Source organism: Haliotis rubra, unplaced genomic scaffold (genome assembly GCF_003918875.1).
Source record: "Haliotis rubra isolate DU_JTF1 unplaced genomic scaffold, ASM391887v1 Scf460, whole genome shotgun sequence".
Lineage (NCBI taxonomy): Eukaryota > Metazoa > Mollusca > Gastropoda > Lepetellida > Haliotidae > Haliotis > Haliotis rubra.
In genome coordinates this window covers 775425-795309 of record NW_025767147.1, presented here as the reverse complement: position 1 = coordinate 795309, position 19885 = coordinate 775425, and the positions used below count along the sequence as shown (strand labels likewise).

Genomic DNA, 19885 nt, shown 5'->3' with positions numbered 1-19885 from the left:
GTTACAACACAGAACGCCATGACACAGACCACGCCTTCCTCTGCTGTCTCACCAACAACTCACCACTGTGAGTACGCGTCTCAGTAACGCGCCCTTTGCACACCCACTCTTTACTGTCCTCACAACATGACCGCCTCCGTGGTGTAGTGGCTAGAGCGTCCGCCCGGAGAGCGGAAGGTCGCGGATTCGATCCCCGACCGCGTCATACCAAAAGACGTTAAAATATGGTACTTGTTGGTCCCTGCCTGGCGCTCGGCATTAATGGGTACAACAAGGACTGGTCGGCTTGGAGTCAGTATAATGTGTCTGAGTGTTCCTGCTTCACTGCGGCATGGCATCTCAGTGGGCTAGCACTATAAAACCACCTTCAGTCTGGGCTAGTACAAGCAGCCGCACAAACACATACACACGCATGCACGTCGTCATATGAGCGAAATATTCTCAAGCACGACGTTAAACCCAATTTCACCTCACCTCAGAAACATACTTTCCTGATGGATTAGAGGGAAAATTAGCTGTGAAAATATAAATGGATGTCAGTGTTATGGCTTTATTCGACAGAAGCTATGTGAAATCCGTTTCTTAGGACTGTCCATTTCATATCCTTTTGGCGGATGGGTGGGAGAACGATGGATGTTATTGGGCTGGGTTCTCTTTTTCCCCAATGTCGAGAAATATTTCGTTTTCCCCAGAAAATTGCCTTTGGACATAGAGTGACTGTGTATTTTAAAAATCTGGGGAAAATATTGTTGCAAGCAAGATGGGTTAGAGATATAGATATATATCTAGGCACTTTTATATATAGCAAACATATTTCAGGTAAACGTCAGGTACATCTCAGCTTTCATCACAGAAATCGGGAAACTATTGTCAATTATTCTAAGCTTTTAAGCCTTTGAATGCTATTTAGGAGCATTGTGTCTTTTATCACAAATACTAATGAAAAGTTGACATCTATTAATTATTTGCTCTTTTAATGCTTCTTAGCTTAAGTTATTGAAAGACTTGCATTTTGCAATCATTTTTGACACTTTTTACTCATTAAAGCTAGTATGGTCAGCAGATGACGATTTACATCTTTGACACATTTTGGATATTGTGTGACTCTGGCGTCAGGTTATAAATACAAAACGAAAAGTGTAATAATTTTTCTGGAATGACCTGAAGGATCGAGCTGATGTGAAAAACCAATCTGCTTATATTCATATTTATAGGGTGCGCGTGCCGCCTCGTTCTGGCGCTCAAAGAATCCGTGCCATTGGTCTGTTCAAGGATGCAACGGTCATGCGTGGACCGCACTGGAAATATGGAAATCAAGACGGTCAGTTTTGAAATATGATTCTGCTTGCAAGTGTATGAAGGTGAAGTGGTACTTGTACACTCCAAATTTGTCAATAGGTCATTCGTGTTCATGAATGACATCCCTTACTTAAGAGATTGATGATAAAGTGCTCTGTGAATTGCTTCCGCTTGGATATTGACCTCAAGGTCAATACTCCTTGAAGTGCCAAATAAGACAAAGGCATGTATCAGTATCTTGTAACTTTTCGGTTTAGAAATTAGTGAGATAAAAGGCTTGTGAGTCCCCTTTAAACCAGCCAAATAAAACACAGCCGTGTCTATAATATTCAATCATATCTTAAATAAACAAGGTTACAATGAATGACAGTGCAGATATTTAATACAATACCATTTGGTTACAAATCTAAAATATTAACTTAATGTCTATAGTTACCAGAGTCTTAATTCTTGTAGATGAACTAATAGAAGTTGTTGTCAGCTGTTGAACGTTCCATGTAGACGAGGCATCCTGAGAGGTCGGTCTTGCAACGTCAGTGTTGGCAGACAGATGAGCGTAAATCCAAAGTCGTTCCCCATACTGCTCAACAACCATTCCTAATATATACCTATTATACAGTTCTTGAGTTTTCTAACAAAAACCATGCCACACCAACACCATCTAGAAATTACTGGAATCCCATCCTCTTCCACCGGAAGCAAAAACAAAGGGAGGTAACTCCTCAACTTACTCTTAACAAGCGAAATTACATAGCCCAAGTTCAAGATGGGAGTTCAAATCCAAATTTAGCGCTTTAAACTTCTGTGACCCCTTACAACTAAAAGTTACTTAATGTGAGAGAATAATCAACAACCACACATACTCATAACTAAGTCACGGATCGATATTCGAATTGTAAAGTTTCCCAGTGCTATGTATGTCAAAAGGCTGTATCAATTCCAAATTTCTATATCCGAAGCAATAATAGTTCCTCATTCCAATATAAGTTTAGAGCCTGTATTAACATTCACATTCGGATTATCGGCTTTACACTTGGACACACGCCAAGGGCGGGTGTATAAACTTTGTATCTGTCTCCGAATGGTCAGTTTATCAATATCAATATTAATATCTGGCGTTCAGACAACCGTTGTAACACCTGTGTAAGTCGTTCTGTTAAATACTTTTTGTTGTAAGGGGCCGAGGGCCTTGATCCTACCTTTTTCAGAATTGATAAAGTCTTGTCCTGCTGACTAGCATGGAACCACCACAGACTAGATTCAATGGATCATAGAGTACATCGACATGGCAAGGGTTGTGATATTCTGCAGTATTTCTTTGCTGACTTGTTGTTTAACGCTAAGCTTAGCAATATTCTAGCTATATGACGTCGATCTTGACGAGACCAACCGGTGATCAACATCATGAGCACCACTCTACACAAATGGGATAGGATGACATGTGTCAACCAAATCAGCGAGCCTGACCACCCGATTCCGTTCGTCTTCTCTTACGACAAGCATGGATTGCTAAAGATTAGTTCTAAATCGGATCTCCAGGGGTGAGTCCCATGTAAAGAACCGTGTAAGCATGACATGTCTGTGATGACGTTTGCAGGTGGAGAAGGAACCACCGGGGACGTCGTGAAGCTCGGGGCTTGGTCAGGAGGGTACAGTCGGGGGGCTGTCAATGTGAGGTGGAAGGGTGGACAGGACAGTCTGAAGGGATACCGTATAGGAGCCCAGGGCAAGGTAGACCTCATCACAGTGGACCAGACGCAAGGCTGGAGGTACTACAAGGCCCATCTCCCGGTGCTGGGTGAGTTGACACCAACAACACATCACCTTTCTGGGCATCCAGAATGTTAACCCGCATTACTATAAGGTGATACGAAAGCCTAATGCTGCGACTTTTTTTAGCATAAAAAAAAAAACAATTCAGCGAAAGGTCTCGTTGCTTCGAATGTTTCCTCGTTGCTCCGATTTATTTCTCGTTGCTTCGGGTATTATCTCGTTGCTTCAAGTATCTGACAAACGCTTGAAATTTCGAGTATTTACTCGTTACTTTGAGTATTTTCTTCAATCATATTTCAGTTTAACTGACTGACTGACTGACTGAGTTTGGTTTTACGCCGCTTTTAGCAATATTCCAGCAATATCACGGCGGGGGACACCAGAAATGGGCTTCACTCATTGTACCCATGTGGGGATTCGAACCCGGGTCTTTGGCGTGACGAGCCAACGCTTTAACCACTAGACTACCCCACCGCCCGTCAGTTTAACTACTTCAGTTCTATCAAAATGTAGATATTCATTAGTTGATGATACGTCTCCTTACGCAATGCCATTAATACCCATTTGGAAACTGACATACATTATGGAAACGTGTGAAATAGTAGTTTGGCTGTTACAGATGTTGTGAATCCCAATGACGTTCGCCTGAAAGTTGGGGACAAAGTGAAAGTAGAGGTTGACGCAGATATATTTGAACGCACGCACAAGGACATGACTGGTTATCGTGACAGCATGGCACAGGTACGTACCAGTCTTCTCCATCATGCTGATTTCAACATTGATATATTCACTAATAACTCGTCATCCGTTGAGGTCATAGATGATGGGTGTGACGTCGCAAGTGAGTGAGTATGGTTTTACGCCGCTTTTAGCAATATTCCAGCAATGTCACGGCTGAGGACATCAGAAATGGGCTTCACACATCGTACCTATTTGGGGAATCGAACCCGGGACTTTGGCGTGACGAGCGAGCGCTTCAACTACCAGGCCACCCAATGCCCATGTGACGTGGTAAGTGCATCTGCGATCAATGAGATGGTGATGAAGTCTTCTGTGTTTGTATGTGATGATCTACAACGACGTCATTCTGTGACACTTTCTTTTTTCAAACTGACGTTAAGTTCTAGGAAAACCAAGTTTCCCAAGTAATTAAGAACGTTTTCTATTTCCAGTGTTTGGTGGAGGTTGGTACTGTCACCGGTCTTCCATCTCATGACGAACGCGTCATTATGGCACAGTACCCGGATGCTGAGAAGTATGGTCTGGTGAAGTCGACTCTTACAAGGGTAGGTAGTCTTTGGGCAACATCAGTCCAGATATGCTGTTAAATATAACGGTTTAAACCGGTCTGTTTCTATGAATTCAGTGCTTAATAAACCAAAAGCAAACGACATTGTTCTGGTTTAGTTTAGTAGGTATAATCTGTGGAGACATAATGGAGCGCGTTCTTCATCCATAAAGGGTCTACTGACCGAAACCTTTAATATCCAACAAATATGTACCCATATTGTACGCTCCAAATTGTTATCTGCTACACGTTGGAACACACATTCATTCATCCTCGTAGGTGAAGTTGTGATGAAATCTTGGTCGATCTGATTGTTGCAGCTTCACACGTTTGCTGTCGGGGACGTTGTGAAGATTACCAACAACTACAACGCTGCCGTGGATCTCCAGAACGGACATGGCGGATGGAATGACAAAATGGAAAATGTATGTAATAATAATAATGATGTATAATGCGTCTTTTCCAGGCTAGATATCCTGCTCAAAGCGTACAATCTGATCATCATTACCCCGGATAACCCAAGCTGCCTGTTAGGCGCTAGAAGGTTAATAGTCTCACACGACTTATTTCACCAGGTAGCCATTTTCTACTGGGTGAACAGAGGCAATTTTGAACAAACTCACTTGCCTAAGGTATCACATGTGCTTCGTTGTGGGACAGGAATGAAGTCCTAAAAGCTCTCAGGAGTCAAGCTGCCAAACACAGTCACCCATCCAATGACTCTCCGTGCCCAACTGCTTAACTTCAACTGATTTGTGACCTGAGCGCTATGCACAGGACCACACACCACCATGTAGAGGGATACAACAGTAAATCCCAACGAATTGTGGGATTATTGTCATAGTAGCACGTTATTGTAATTGTTCGTGTTATCAGTATTTCCTTACTATCTCATAAAGGTCCACAGGTCCACGCTTTATCATCGTTGCCGAAACGGACCTGAGAAAAGTTCGGTCCATCCGAGTGTTCGACACTTTCCGTTTCTAAATTCACAACAGGAGAATAATAATAATACATTGTAAGTAACATGAATTTCTTCAAAGGTGTTTAGAAGTTTGTGTAGTCATACAAGACAAATGCAATGGATAACAACTTCTGTATTTGTTTCTCACGACGTCTATAACTTCCAGCAATTCCTTTATATCAATAAAGCATTCATTGCCGTTGGCATCAATGTTGCAATCCTTCTTCACAGTGTTTAGGAAAGACCGGCCAGGTGGTTGAGATCGACAAGGACGGGGACCTGAGGGTGGCCTTTGGGCCAGTCAAGTGGTTCTTCAGCCCGGTCAGCTGTGATCCTCAGGACAAGGAGGCCTCGTCAGGGTCTCATAAAAGCACCAGCTCAGACTCCTCGACATCTGATGTCGACGGTACATATAACTCTGCATCACCAAAACAATAAAATATTTAAACAACAAACATTGTGAATAACTAATAGGAACTACTTGGTCAAAGTAGATATCACTGGCCAAAAGGAAATCCAACAACGTTGTGCCTCTACCCTGATACCGGTTGACAAATAGAAGCATTTAACATAATCTAAGATTAATAATAATAATTAATAATGTTACAATAATTTAGGGTATGAAAAATATTAGTACGAAAAGGAATAAAAGCCATATATACCTTTGATTGGAACATATATTAAAATTCTTTTCATGCATACTATTTACAATTTCGGGAACTCAGATACACGTAGCTAACAGATCTAAGGCAACAATTGCATTTCTTGGTGAAAGCAGGATCCGCTGGAAAGAGTCGATCGTTCGTTAGTTAGCGGCTCATCTGATATGGTGGATTAAATCTAAATGGTAACCGCTTAACCTTCACACAATAACGTACCTCGTTTTCAAAGAAGCCTTAAAAAGCTCTGTCAGTGCATTCTTCCTTCTCAGACATAGCCGAAGGTGTGGCTAAGGTTCTGTTCGGCCTTCTGAAGCCTGGAGAGAGTGCTATGTTCAAGCCCAACGCGTCATCCAGCAGCACCGTAACAGCCCGAGACCTCGTCATCGCTGTCAGCAACGGCGACACGGAAACAGTGAAAAACATTGTCAAGTCTATTGGTGACAAGGTACCTGTGCCGGCGTAATGAGATTAACATTGTTCATTCAGGTTCTTACGACATAATAAGAAGAAGTTACTGCCAGTACATTAACAGGATCTGCTGATTGTGGGTTTAAATGTCGGGTTCGTCCCGATCATGATTCTTGACATGTGTACTACCAGGGCCATTGGATGGCATGTAATAGCTGTACATGGTTCAGAGCAGGTCAGGGCACTCACATATTTTAACAATACCACTGGAAGACCTAGCATGTGTTTGGGATGGAAAATATCTTTTAGAAACAAACACTGTATATCTATGTCGTCAAGACTCCTTAAATGCCACATGTTTAGTCCGATGCCCAATACATCCTATTTGCCATCCCAAAACAAACTCGTGTTACAGCCTCCACATTTGTGACAACCGTCCATTGTTTAAATGCAGTCAAATACTGCCATATTTGGATGTATGGCACATTTGTATGATTACCAAGTGAGGTGAGACAAAATTGGGTTAAACGTGGTTTTTTAATTGTGGTCAGGCTCGCTGACTTAGTTGACAAATGTCGTATCCCAATTGTGTAGATCGATGCTCATGATGTTGATCACTTGGTTGTCTGGTCCAAACTCGATTATTTACAGATGCTGCCATGTTGCTGGAATTGCTGAGTGCGGCGTAAAGTAAACTCACTCACTCACGGTATCACGTCTACGTTCTTGACAGGACATTGAAAACAATTCACACTTTACATACATTCACTGGCGTAATGTAGATACTTTAATCCTATTAGCAGGTGTTCAATATGAAGCTATCAAATATTTTATTTTTTAATTCAATCAGGTGAACGAATCAGTGGATGGCCTGACGGCATTGCAGACGGGGTGTTTCAAAGGTCATGCTGACATAGTCAAGCTTCTGATCGGTGCTAAAGCTGATCTGAACAAGGCTGACGATGACGGAGACACACCTCTGCACTATGCCGTGTCAGGGTAAGTAGGGGCGGTGGGGTGGCCTAGTGGTTAAAGCGTTCGCTCATCACGCCGAAGACCCGGGTTCGATTCCCCACATGGGTACAATGTGTGAAGTCAATCATTTATGGTGACCCACGCCGAATTTGCACGAATATTTATAAAAGCATCGTGATACCATATTCACTCATTCCCTCACTAAGAGTGTTGCAAAGATGACGCTTAGAATTGTCACCCCAAAATTACTCGTCACGTTTTTTACTTGAGACACGCTCATGACCGTTGTCCTCAATATGTCGAAGTTTGAATATCAACACTCTTGTTTATGTGATAGAGAGACAGCACGACGGAAGTAATATGTCAGAAGAATTGCAAAATGTAACATAAGGATTGTATCAGGAAAAAAATATCAAAAGAATGTACAAAATGTAATACCTTTGCTAATGGTTACTATCACCATGTCATCCTAAACTATGGATATCTACTTTCAAAGAGAGATGCATTCTTTTCAACTCTAATCGATGATATTGATGTTGAATTGTATGTCTGTATAGAGATGATGGAACAGCATGACATGCTAGCATATTTTCTTTGGGCCGATGGCGATATTGATGAAATAGCATGGCATTTTACTATTATAGAATTCTCAAAGTATCTGTATAAACTAAAAGATATCCCTCAATAACATGTGGTAATAATTTTGCCAATATATCACTGTTAGGAGCCTGCATATATGGTGAAACTGTATCCATATTCTCTCTCTCTCTCTCTCTATATATATATATATGTGTGTGTGTGTGTGTGTGTGTGTGTCTGTCTGTCTGTTCGTTGAATATCCCTGTTAATAATATAATTACATAAACAGGGTTTTGAGGATTTTCGGAGGAAAATCTATCTGGAAAAAATTCATTCATTCATTCATTCATTCATTCATTCATTCATTCATTCATTCATTCATTCATTCATTCATTCATTCATTCATTCATTCATTCATTCATTCATTCATTCATTCATTCATTCATTCATTCATTCATTCATTGCCATGTTGACAGAGAGCAACCCACTGTGGTAGGGATACTACTGGACGCCAAGGCACGGGGCAACACGAAGAACAACAAGGGACTGACACTCATTACATCTGGCAGTGGCCAAGAAGGACCCCAGCACCCGGTGTCTGAAGACACTCATACGTTACAAGTGTGATCCTAACACACAGGTAGGCGCAGCTTTGTAATAGTTTAGGCTGTGAGTTTTAGCCAATACACAAAATAATTTGATAACAAAAATAAAATTCACAATTATGTGTATTCTGTAGGATGAGGAGGAGATACGCCCTTCACGATGCACTCAGAGCCCATAACCAGCATCTACTTGATCCCTTCCTGGAGTGTGCCCAGCTGAATCTGAGTCTCACCAACTCTGAAGGCTGCAACCCTTTCCATGAAGCGTGTGTGTCGCTCTCTGGGGCAACAGAGTGAGTTAACCGACTGAAACTAACTTCACTGACACCCGTGAAGATCCGGGTTAGAACTGATCTTCAATAACCCATGCTTGTCGTAAGAAGATCGGGTGGTCAGGCTCGCTGACTTGGTTGACACATTCCATCGTACCCCAGTTACGTAGATCGATGTTCATGTTATTGATCACTGGATTGTCTGGTCCAGATCCCAATTTACAGACGGCCGTCATATAGCTGGAATATTGCTGAGTGCGGCGTAAAACTAAGCTCACTCACTCACTCACTCACCTTCATTGACAGATCACTGAATCGTTGAGAATGATGCCGAAGCGAGTTTTGTGTAATATCGATTGACAGAACATTGAATGAATAAAATTTTACTTTTGAACTGATTTTCGAATCTTTGAAGATGAGTAGAAACATGTTTTTGCTGGTACCATATGATAGATAATTCAATAATTGAAACTGGTGTTGAAATGGTTTGGGCACCTAACCCTGGGTACACCGACCCAACACGACCTTTATCTTTGGAAATAACAGTCATGTTTTGTGTTGTTAAAGAGTACGTTTAACTGGTAAACTGTCTACGTTAGTCGTAATCCATGCAAAGACATCCCGCCTAGTATAATTACTAAGCATTCTTTGTCTTACAGATTTCCACAAGAACTGATAAAGAAAGATCCGAAGATTGTCAACGTCCCAATGAACAACGCCCTCACCCCGATACACATCGCAGCCTTCCGGAGCTTTCGGCCCTGGCAGGTGTCCTGGTGAAGGTAAGGTGAATCTAAACACTAAAAAGACTAAAACTTCTTCTACCCTTTTCCAAAAGTCCGCGGCAATGAGAGATACCTGTCTGTTTCTAGTAATACGGCATTTATTCGTAAGTTCTATAAGTTCTAAAAGATGACCAGCTGTGTCGGTGTTAAGTTTTTAACATAATGTGTAGGCTGGCTGCAACGTCAATGCTCGGGACGACAACGGCAAGACAGCTCTTCATATGGCTGTGCAAAGATGTAATCTTCAGATTGTACAACTGCTCCTTGAATCCGGTGGAGTGAAGCTTACATGTGAACATACAGTGTGTTATACAAGTCTGTAATCTGCAGAATTCAAAATTGTTCAAGGAATCTGTTAAGAATCGCATGCAGGTAGTATGCCATATAAGTCTCTAAATTGCAGAATGTCCAACTGGTCCTGGAAATGTGTAGAGTATAGCTTAGATGCAGTATCATATACAAGTCTGTAAATTGCAGAATGTCCAGCTGCTCCTGGAAGGTATAGAGTATAATAAATATTATCTTAGATGCAGTGTCATATACAAGTCTGTAAATTGCAGAATGTCCAGCTGCTCCTGGAAGGTATAGAGTATAATACATATTATCTTAGATTCAGTGTCATATACAAGTCTGTAAATTGAAGAATGTCCAGCTGCTCCTGGAAGGTATAGAGTATAATAAATATCATCTTAGATGCAGTGTCATATACAAGTCTGTAAATTGCAGAATGTCCAGCTACTCCTGGAAGGTAAAGGGTATAATAAATATTATCTTAGATGCAGTATCATATACAAGTCTGTAAATACAGAATGTCCAGCTGCTCCTGGAAGGTATAGGGTATAATAAATATTATCTTAGATGCAGTGTCATATACAAGTCTGTAAATTGCAGAATGTCCAGCTGCTCCTGGAAGGTATGGAGTATAATAAATATTATCTTAGATGCAGTATCATATACAAGTCTGTAAATTGCAGAATGTCCAGCTGCTCCTGGAAGGTATAGAGTATAATAAATATTATCTTAGATGCAGTATCATATACAAGTCTGTAAATTGCAGAATGTCCAGCTGCTCCTGGAAGGTATGGAGTATAATAAATATTATCTTAGATGCAGTGTCATATACAAGTCTGTAAATTGCAGAATGTCCAGCTGCTCCTGGAAGGTATAGGGTATAATAAATATTATCTTAGATGCAGTATCATATACAAGTCTGTAAATTGCAGAATGTCCAGCTGCTCCTGGGAGGTCAAGAGTATAATAAATATTATCTTAGATGCAGTATCATATACACGTCTGTAAATACAGAATGTCCAGCTGCCCCTGGAAGGTATAGAGTATAATAAATATTATCTTAGATGCAGTATCATATACAAGTCTGTAAATACAGAATGTCCAGCTGCTCCTGGAAAGTAAAGGGTATAATAAATATTATCTTAGATGCAGAATCATATACAAGTCTGTAAATACAGAATGCCCAACTGCTCCCGGAATATGATGAGCATAGTTTACAAATTTATACAACATTTACTGATCTGCAGAGGCTGAGATCAACGTACAGGACAAAGATGGAAATTCTCCTCTACACGCCGCCCAGATGGACATCACGCTTCCTGAGCAGTAAGTCTTTCCTGTATAGAGGATGAGTTAAATTACGTCAAACATTTATTTGTGAGCTGTCTGCACTATCTATAGACATAATTTAGTCAGTGTTGAACGTTTTAGATAAAACTGTCTTCACTGTCTACAGGAAGGTCCAAGAAATGAGGATATGGCCCTGGAGATCCTCTGTCATCTTGTAGAACGAGGAGGGGCATCAGATTGGCGAACAAATCAGGGAAGACACCTCTTGATTTCGTGAAGAACAAGGAAGTGCGAGTAATGTTAGAGAGGTAGGACAAATCAGTTAGATCAGTCAACTATATCCTTTAACAGAAAACGACAGAGCAACAGAAATACATATGTTACTGACAAGTAAGAAACAGCGAATCTGCGGCAGCCATATTGACATATGCATAATTTCTTATGCCATTTCACTTTTCATTAAAGGTATATGTGTAGTTATTAATGAGACACACAGTTTCTGTTCCATTTTTAATATTGTTAAATCTTCAAAACGTTTCAGTTTGTTCTCAAATGGGATACTTTTTCTGAAACCACGTTAGATTGTTCTTCAGAATACTCAAGCAGTGAACAATTTGAAGTTCAGTGTTGCCATTCCTAAAATGAATTCCCATTTCAAATAAAATGTAAAAGGTACCACGTATTCATTACGATAAGACTTAATATCAACACTACTGTATCTGTTAGATTTACATAACAATATGTTTGATACTGTGCATGTTGATTTTCAGAATTGCAAAACGACCTTTGACCTCGTCAATGAGCCAATCAAAGCGTCTACCAGCACACTGGGAAACCATGGGACAGGATGGGTTCAAGCAGGTGGAGCTGAGTGAGTCCAACCCGGTGACGGCCTTTGAATACAGACATGTTGAGTCAAAGGTGGAAGAGACACTCTCCAATAAGAGCATCGTGTCCATCTACCGTATCCAGAATGTGGCACTGTGGGAACAGTATACTGTGTAAGTATATACGATGAATGTAACGGGCAGTGTATATGGGACGATCATGAAAACTTGGCGAGGAACTCTATACTGTTACAGTTGAATACGTTTGCGCGAGAACTTGAATGTTTTGGAGATATAGTGGTACTGCAGGGAGACTATTCCAGAGCCATGTTGTTATTTGTTTTGTATTCACTTTGAGAAAAGACATGCAGAATTCAATGCACACAGTCTCAATAAAACTGCAGGACGTGAATCCCCATGTTTCAGATCTATAACACAAACGATTTGTGATCATAGAATAAAAAAATATCAAAAATATCATGATGAATTTTGTATTCAAGTGTTTCCGAAAATCTTATGACTAATTCATCAAAGTCTTTTCGAAGGTCAGCATCATTAATTTATCCAAAGGGTTTCTAAAGATCATGGTGATAATATATCCAAAATGTTCCTGGAGATGATGGTTATGAATGCGTCCAAATGTTCCTAAAATACATGGTTATTAATGTGTCCAAAATGTTCCTGAAGATCATGGTTATTAATGTGCCCACAATATTCCTGAAGATCATGATGATTAATGCATCCAAAATATTCCAAAATGTGCCCAAAATTCCCTGAAGATCATGGTGATTAATGTGCCCAAAATGTTCCTGAAGATCATGGTGATTAATGTATCCTAAATGTTCCTGAAGATCATGACGATTAATGTATCCAAAAGGTTCCTGAAGATCATGGTGATTAATGTATCCAAAATGTTCCTGAAGATCGTGGTAATTAATGTACCCAAAATGTTCCTGAATATCATTTTGATTAATGTAGCCAAAATTTTCCTGCAGATCGTGGTTATTAATGTGCCCAAATGTTCCTGAAAATCATGATGATTAATGTATCCAAAATGTTCCTGAAGATCATGGTGATTAATGTATCCAAAATGTTCCTGAAGATCATTGTTATTAATGTATCCAAAATGTTCCTGAAGATCATGATGATTAATGTATCCAGAATGTTCCTGAAGATCATGGTGATTAATGAATCCAAAATGTTCTGGAAGATCATGGTTATTAATGTATCCAAAATGTTCCTGAAGATCATGTTTATTAATGTGCCCAAAATATTCCTGAACATCATGGTGATTAATGTATCCAAAATGATCTTGAAGATCATGATGATTAATGTGCCCAAAATATTCCTGAAGATCATGGTGATTAATGTATCCAAAATGTTTCTTAAGATTATGGTTATTAATGTATCCAAAATGTTTCCTAAGATTATGGTTATTAATGTATCCAAAATGTTCCTGAAGTTCATGGTTATTAATGTGCCCAAAATATTCCTGAAGATCATGGTGATTAATGTATCCAAAATATTCCTGAAGATCATGGTTATTAATGTATCAAAAATGTTCCTTAAGATCATGGTTATTAATGTATCAAAAATATTCTGAAGATCATGGTTATTAATGTATCCAAAATATTCCTGAAGATCATGATGATTCATGTATCCAAAATGTTCCTAAAGATAATGGTGATTAATGTATCCAAAATATTCCTGAAGATCATGGCTATTAATGTATCCAATATGTTCCTGAAGATCATGGTGATTATGTAGCTAATACTACTACTACATGGTATCTGACGTATGAATGTTACAACGTGAAGGAATAACGTAATAATCACATTTCTTCCAGTTGTTAAAACATTTGCGCACTGACATATGAACGTCAGAATGTTTTCGTGTGGAGGCACATGGTATCAATGTATTGTTAACACAATATTCTCATGACACACGCACACACACACACACACGAACACACACATACGAACTCGCGCGTGCACACAGACAGACAGGCAAACAAACACACACATATTCTCCAAAATAGGACGACACCTTTGGGCTTTATAATCTTTGTTGTTGTTTTCAGCGCAAAGGTCAACATGGAACGTGAATACGGTCGGGGTCTTGCCAACGAAAAGCAACTCTTTCACGGAACCACACCAGACTCGGCTGATCTCATCCCGCACCAAAACATCGACTTCCGGTTAGCCGGAAGTAGAGTGGGCGCCCTCTATGGCCAAGGCGCGTACTTTGCTGTGGATGCCAAGTACTCGGATGGCTATGCTAAAGAAGACGCCAGGCGTCACAGGTTCATGTTCTTGGCTAAAGTTTTGGTGGGGAAGTCGAGGCAAGGGAACCCAGAGTTGAAACGTCCCCCAGTGTTGGATGCCAGCAACAAAACTAAACTTGCTGACTCAGCATGTGATAAGGAAACAGACCCGAGAATCTATGTGATTTTCAGCGAAGGTCAAATATACCCCGAGTATCTGATTGAATATCGTTAAATCCCAATGTATCGTGTGTGTATTTATCAGGGGGAAACTTCCAGGGATGCAGACAACAAATCGTCAATATGTCCCGTTCTTGCTGACAGGGTTCATTTTATCTTTCGTTAATATCCTTATAAGTTCATTCTCTATGTAAGTATTATAATCCTTTTAATCTTAGACATGTTGTATTTAAAATGCTCTCCCAGACGTTTCCATAAACGTCATTACCATCATTTGGCTGCAAGTCTTACTAGAACATTGCATTGGTCAATTTGAATTCCCTCCTCCCTGATGAACTTAAGCTGTCTCCATCCCTTGAAAACTTTAAGCATCATCTCAAAACCTTTCTCTACAAAAAGTATCATTTTCGTGATAAACGCCCGAAAAGGCGTCTTCCACATAGTCAGTACATTATACAGAGAAGTGGTATTGAGAAATATTTTACTATTTTTTGGTGACGAAATAAATTGTTGTTCGTTTTAGCAGACACAAGATAGCCATCACACAACATCACCGGGAAAATTGGGTTTATCTGTATCTTTAGCTGCAAGAAAACACGTAGAAAAAGTCCAGGTTTTTACCAATAGTACAATTGATAATTATATATTGGTCCCGAATTGAAACTGTATTGGTGAATGCGGACACATGGTTGTTCAAAGTCGAGAATGTTTCCAACTTTCGTTCAGCGAGACGCAGATTCCTTACATTAAGACTGTGTAAGCCTATTTTGGTTGTCCCCCGCCGTGAGGTTCCTGGAATATTCATATTTGTAGGCATGTTACTCTTGCTTAACAACCTCAGTTTTTGTTGATGTGAGGAAATTAACCCTGAGTTCTTTGGGAGGGAACTTGCTGATATTCTACTCACAAAGGCAGGTGACATTTGTATTTCATACATTTTCCTGGGCGTTGGACATTAAGAACTGATGAAATAAAAACAATGGTAATTCACGTACCATAACATTTGATATATTTATTTTCCATCGCAAAGTTTCAACATTATTGCAACAATTTCTTGTGGCTTTTATGTTTTTCTGTAGAGCAAAAGTAGAAATATTACACTTTTTACATGACGTTCAGTACTGAAAATATAGTGGACACGCGTTTGTTGTCAGTAGAAGGAGTAAAATATATGCAATGTGCAACTGATGACTTTTTCATTTCCAAAAAACTCTGATCTTAACTCCTAGACTGTGTAAGTACGTAAGTACTCGTATCATATATGCCCAGGGGTGGAAATAACCCATTGCCCGACGTCCGAGTCCAGTGTGTTTTTCTGTTGAGCAAGCAAATTTGTATATCACACTGTACCGGTGTCCAGTTGACTTTCCAATGTTAATTATGTTGTTTATTTAAAAAATCAACAAGAAAACGGCCGGTATAGAGGAAAATCATCAGGTCAAGTGATATTACATGTGCCACTGTACCGGAGTACACTAGCAATTTTAAAGTTATTTCAACCCCTGATTATGCATGCTAATGCCAAGGAAATCTGTCTTAACCGAGATTTGATGACATATTTCTGTCTATTGGTAACTTCGAGTTTCAGTCATACTTTGTTTTGAATCCCACTCATGCTCTTGTTTTGGATTCATAGATAATGTATCAAGGAAAACATTAAAATAGTAGTTTGTTTAACGAAATATCAATGCTACAAACATGTTTCTATTATGTACCTTGATTTAAACAAGTGCTTCAATAAATATGGATGTACTCTGTCATTCTTGTGAGTTTTAATTGTTCAGTAGCACGTGTGAGTTCCGTGATCAACGGAAGACTTTACATTACTGAAAACAGTCGTCGAAACACTGCAAACTAAAGGCCCAAGACACAGCTGTGCTGCCTGTATCAACAACACTACCATCGAATGACCATTTGTGGTTTGAATATACAATGTCATTTAGAAAGTGGATAAATTCAACATATGTTATATCTGGGGTTACACGTTCTCAGTAAAAAACGGATTCTAGTACTTTTGTTGGGTTGAGTCCCATCCGGGATTCGAACCACTAGGCTACCCCGCCGCCACACTCTACTGAGAAGGTGTAATCCGAAATATAATATGTGTTAAACTGACCGCTTTCTAAATGACATTGTGTATTCATAGTTTCGGCCGTGGAAGCCGTGCCAGTATGTGTTCTGCTCCGTGTCTGAAGTCAGACACCTAATCGCCGGCACACAAAGTCTGCCATCTACCCACTCATCCACAGTGGCTTCCAAGTTGCATTTGTGAGTTCATTTAGTTTTAGCTCGTCAGCATTAAACTGGACTTACTATTCCCCGGTTATGTTCTTACATGCATTTAGTATTTCATCCGTGGGTGACCAACCACATGTGGTCAGATGGCCAGTTAACTTGTTTACATGTTCATGGACAGCATGAGGTGTATCGATGAAGAGACAACCAAGTACGCGACTGGAATCATCTCTATTTTATCGTGATCAATGGACAACTGTTTGTGGTACAATAGGAGGGTATTCATACTTCCTGAATGTCAATTGTGTGTGTTGAGGCTGCGTCCGGTTAGACAGGACACAGGGCACGATAACTCGCGAACACCTGGTCACTTTCAGTGAAGTACATACGTACGGATTCCATTTCACACATGATTGTGGTGAAGGCAATTTTCGGGCTCCTCCTCTGTAATATTGCTTTAAAAGGCATATAAACCATGTACACTAAGAATTGTCATCCGATGTTCTACCCAACCGAAAAGAAAAACACGAGAGCGTGTGAAGGAGCAATCGTAGGTTCGACACATCGACGTTCAGCACAATGGTGTTAGGCTGTTGACCATCACAATAACGAACCTATATTACTCTGTACAGATGCCTGTAACTATCCAACTGCACAAACATAGGTTCACACGGGTTTTAGCTGTTCCGGAAAGCCTCTTTTGATGTTATTATTGTGCGTCCAACAGCTGCTAACCAGGAAGTTAGAGACAGAACACACTACTTAGATCACCATCATACATGACAGCAGCTGATAATGGCGTATTTGTCAATGGTCTATGTCATTGTCTCATCTCTGATGTTGCAGTGCAGATGCCAAGGTAATTCAATACATTTCTACTACTAATTTTGGAAACTCACTTATTTTTAACAAAGAGTATTAATGCAATTTTCTGGTTCCTTGTGAGAAAATGCCTACTGAACTCATTGTCTGTGATCAGAGGTGACTACAATTGAGATGATTGTGCATTGTAGCAGGAGTGACTAAAACGTAGATGATTGTGCATTGTTGTTTGAGGCGACACACTGTAGATAATTGTGCATTTTCGCTAGAGTGACTAAAATCCAGATGATTGTGTATTGTTGTTAAAGCCAACTAACATAAAGATAATTGTGTATTGTTGTTAGATTGTGCATTGTTGCTAGAGTGACAAAATTTTAGATGATTGTGCATTGTTGTTTGAGGCGACACACTGTAGATAATTGTGCATTTTCGCTAAAGTGACTAAAATCCAGATGATTGTGTATAGTTGTTAGAGTGACTAAAATCCAGATGATTGTGTATTGTTGTTAGAGGCGACACACTGTAGATAATTGTGCATTTCGCTAGAGTGACTAAAATCCAGATGATTGTGCAGTGTTGTTAGAGCCCACTAACATAAAGATAATTGTGTACAAGTTTTTAGATTGTGCATTGTTGCTAGAGTGACAAAATTTTAGATGATTGTGCAGTGTTGTTAGAGCCCACTAACATAAAGATAATTGTGTACTGTTTTTAGATTGTGCATTGTTGCTAGAGTGTCAAACATTTGGATGATTGTGCAGTGTTGTTAGAGTCCACTAACATGAAGATAATTGTGTATTGCTGTTAGATTGTTCATTGTTGCTAGAGTGATAAAATTTTAGATGATTGTGTATTGTTGTTAGAGCCGACTAACATAAAGATAATTGTGTATTGTTGTTAGATTATGCATTGTTGCTAGAGTGACAAAATTTTAGATGATTGTGCATTGTTGTTAGAGCCGACTTACATAATGATAATTATGCATTGTTGTTAGATTGTGCATTGTTGCTAGAGTAACAAAATTTTAGATGATTGTGCAGTGTTGTTAGAACCGACTAACATAATGATAATTATGCATTGTTGTTAGATTGTGCATTGTTGCTAGACTGACAACATTTTAGATGATTGTGTAGTGTTGTTAGAACCGACTAACATAATGATAATTATGCATTGTTGTTAGATTGTGCATTGTTGCTAGACTGACAACATTTTTGATGATTGTGCAGTGTTGTTAGAGCCGACTAACATAATGATAATTATGCATTGTTGTTAGATTGTGCATTGTTGCTAGAGTGACAAAATTTTAGATGATTGTGCAGTGTTGTTAGAGCCCACTAACATAAAGATAATTGTGTACTGTTTTTAGATTGTGCATTGTTGCTAGAGTGTCAAACATTTGGATGATTGTGCAGTGTTGTTAGAGTCCACTAACATGAAGATAATTGTGTATTGTTGTTAGATTGTTCATTGCATTGATGCTTTTAGATGATTGTGTATTGTTGTTAGAGCCGACTAAAACTAATTGTGTAGAGATTATGCATTGTTGCAGTTTTAGATGATTGTTTGTTGTTAGAGCCGACTTACATAATGATAATTATGCATTGTTGTTAGATTGTGCATTGTTGCTAGAGTAACAAAATTTTAGATGATTGTGCAGTGTTGTTAGAACCGACTAACATAATGATAATTATGCATTGTTGTTAGATTGTGCATTGTTGCTAGACTGACAACATTTTAGATGATTGTGTAGTGTTGTTAGAACCGACTAACATAATGATAATTATGCATTGTTGTTAGATTGTGCATTGTTGCTAGACTGACAACATTTTTGATGATTGTGCAGTGTTGTTAGAGCCGACTAACATAATGATAATTATGCATTGTTGTTAGATTGTGCATTGTTGCTAGAGTGACAAAATTTTAGATGATTGTGCAGTGTTGTTAGAGCCCACTAACATAAAGATAATTGTGTACTGTTTTTAGATTGTGCATTGTTGCTAGAGTGTCAAACATTTGGATGATTGTGCAGTGTTGTTAGAGTCCACTAACATAAAGATAATTGTGTATTGCTGTTAGATTGTTCATTGTTGCTAGAGTGATAAAATTTTAGATGATTGTGTATTGTTGTTAGAGCCGACTAACATAAAGATAATTGTGTATTGTTGTTAGATTGTGCATTGTTGCTAGAGTGACAAAATTTTAGATGATTGTGCATTGTTGTTAGAGCCGACTTACATAATGATAATTATGCATTGTTGTTAGATTGTGCATTGTTGCTAGACTGACAACATTTTAGATGATTGTGTAGTGTTGTTAGAACCGACTAACATAATGATAATTATGCATTGTTGTTAGATTGTGCATTGT

The 19885-nt window shown here is 39.3% G+C and overlaps 1 protein-coding gene and 1 long non-coding RNA gene across 2 annotated transcripts in view; both read left to right on the top strand.

Annotated features, from left to right (window-relative positions):
* Positions 1-14953, top strand: part of LOC124290294 (E3 ubiquitin-protein ligase mind-bomb-like) — a 66707-nt gene extending 51754 nt beyond the window's left edge. The window contains exon 19 of the mRNA XM_046727007.1: positions 14099-14953. Coding sequence (XP_046582963.1) covers positions 14099-14516 — 418 coding nt within the window. The 3' untranslated portion in view covers positions 14517-14953. The remainder of the gene's footprint in view (positions 1-14098) is intronic.
* On the top strand, positions 8711-11225 carry LOC124290297. The gene is made up of 4 exons (XR_006901881.1): positions 8711-8846; positions 9485-9607; positions 9781-9883; positions 11149-11225. It is a non-coding gene; the product is annotated as an uncharacterized LOC124290297 (long non-coding RNA).
* Positions 14954-19885: the final 4932 nt, after the last annotated feature.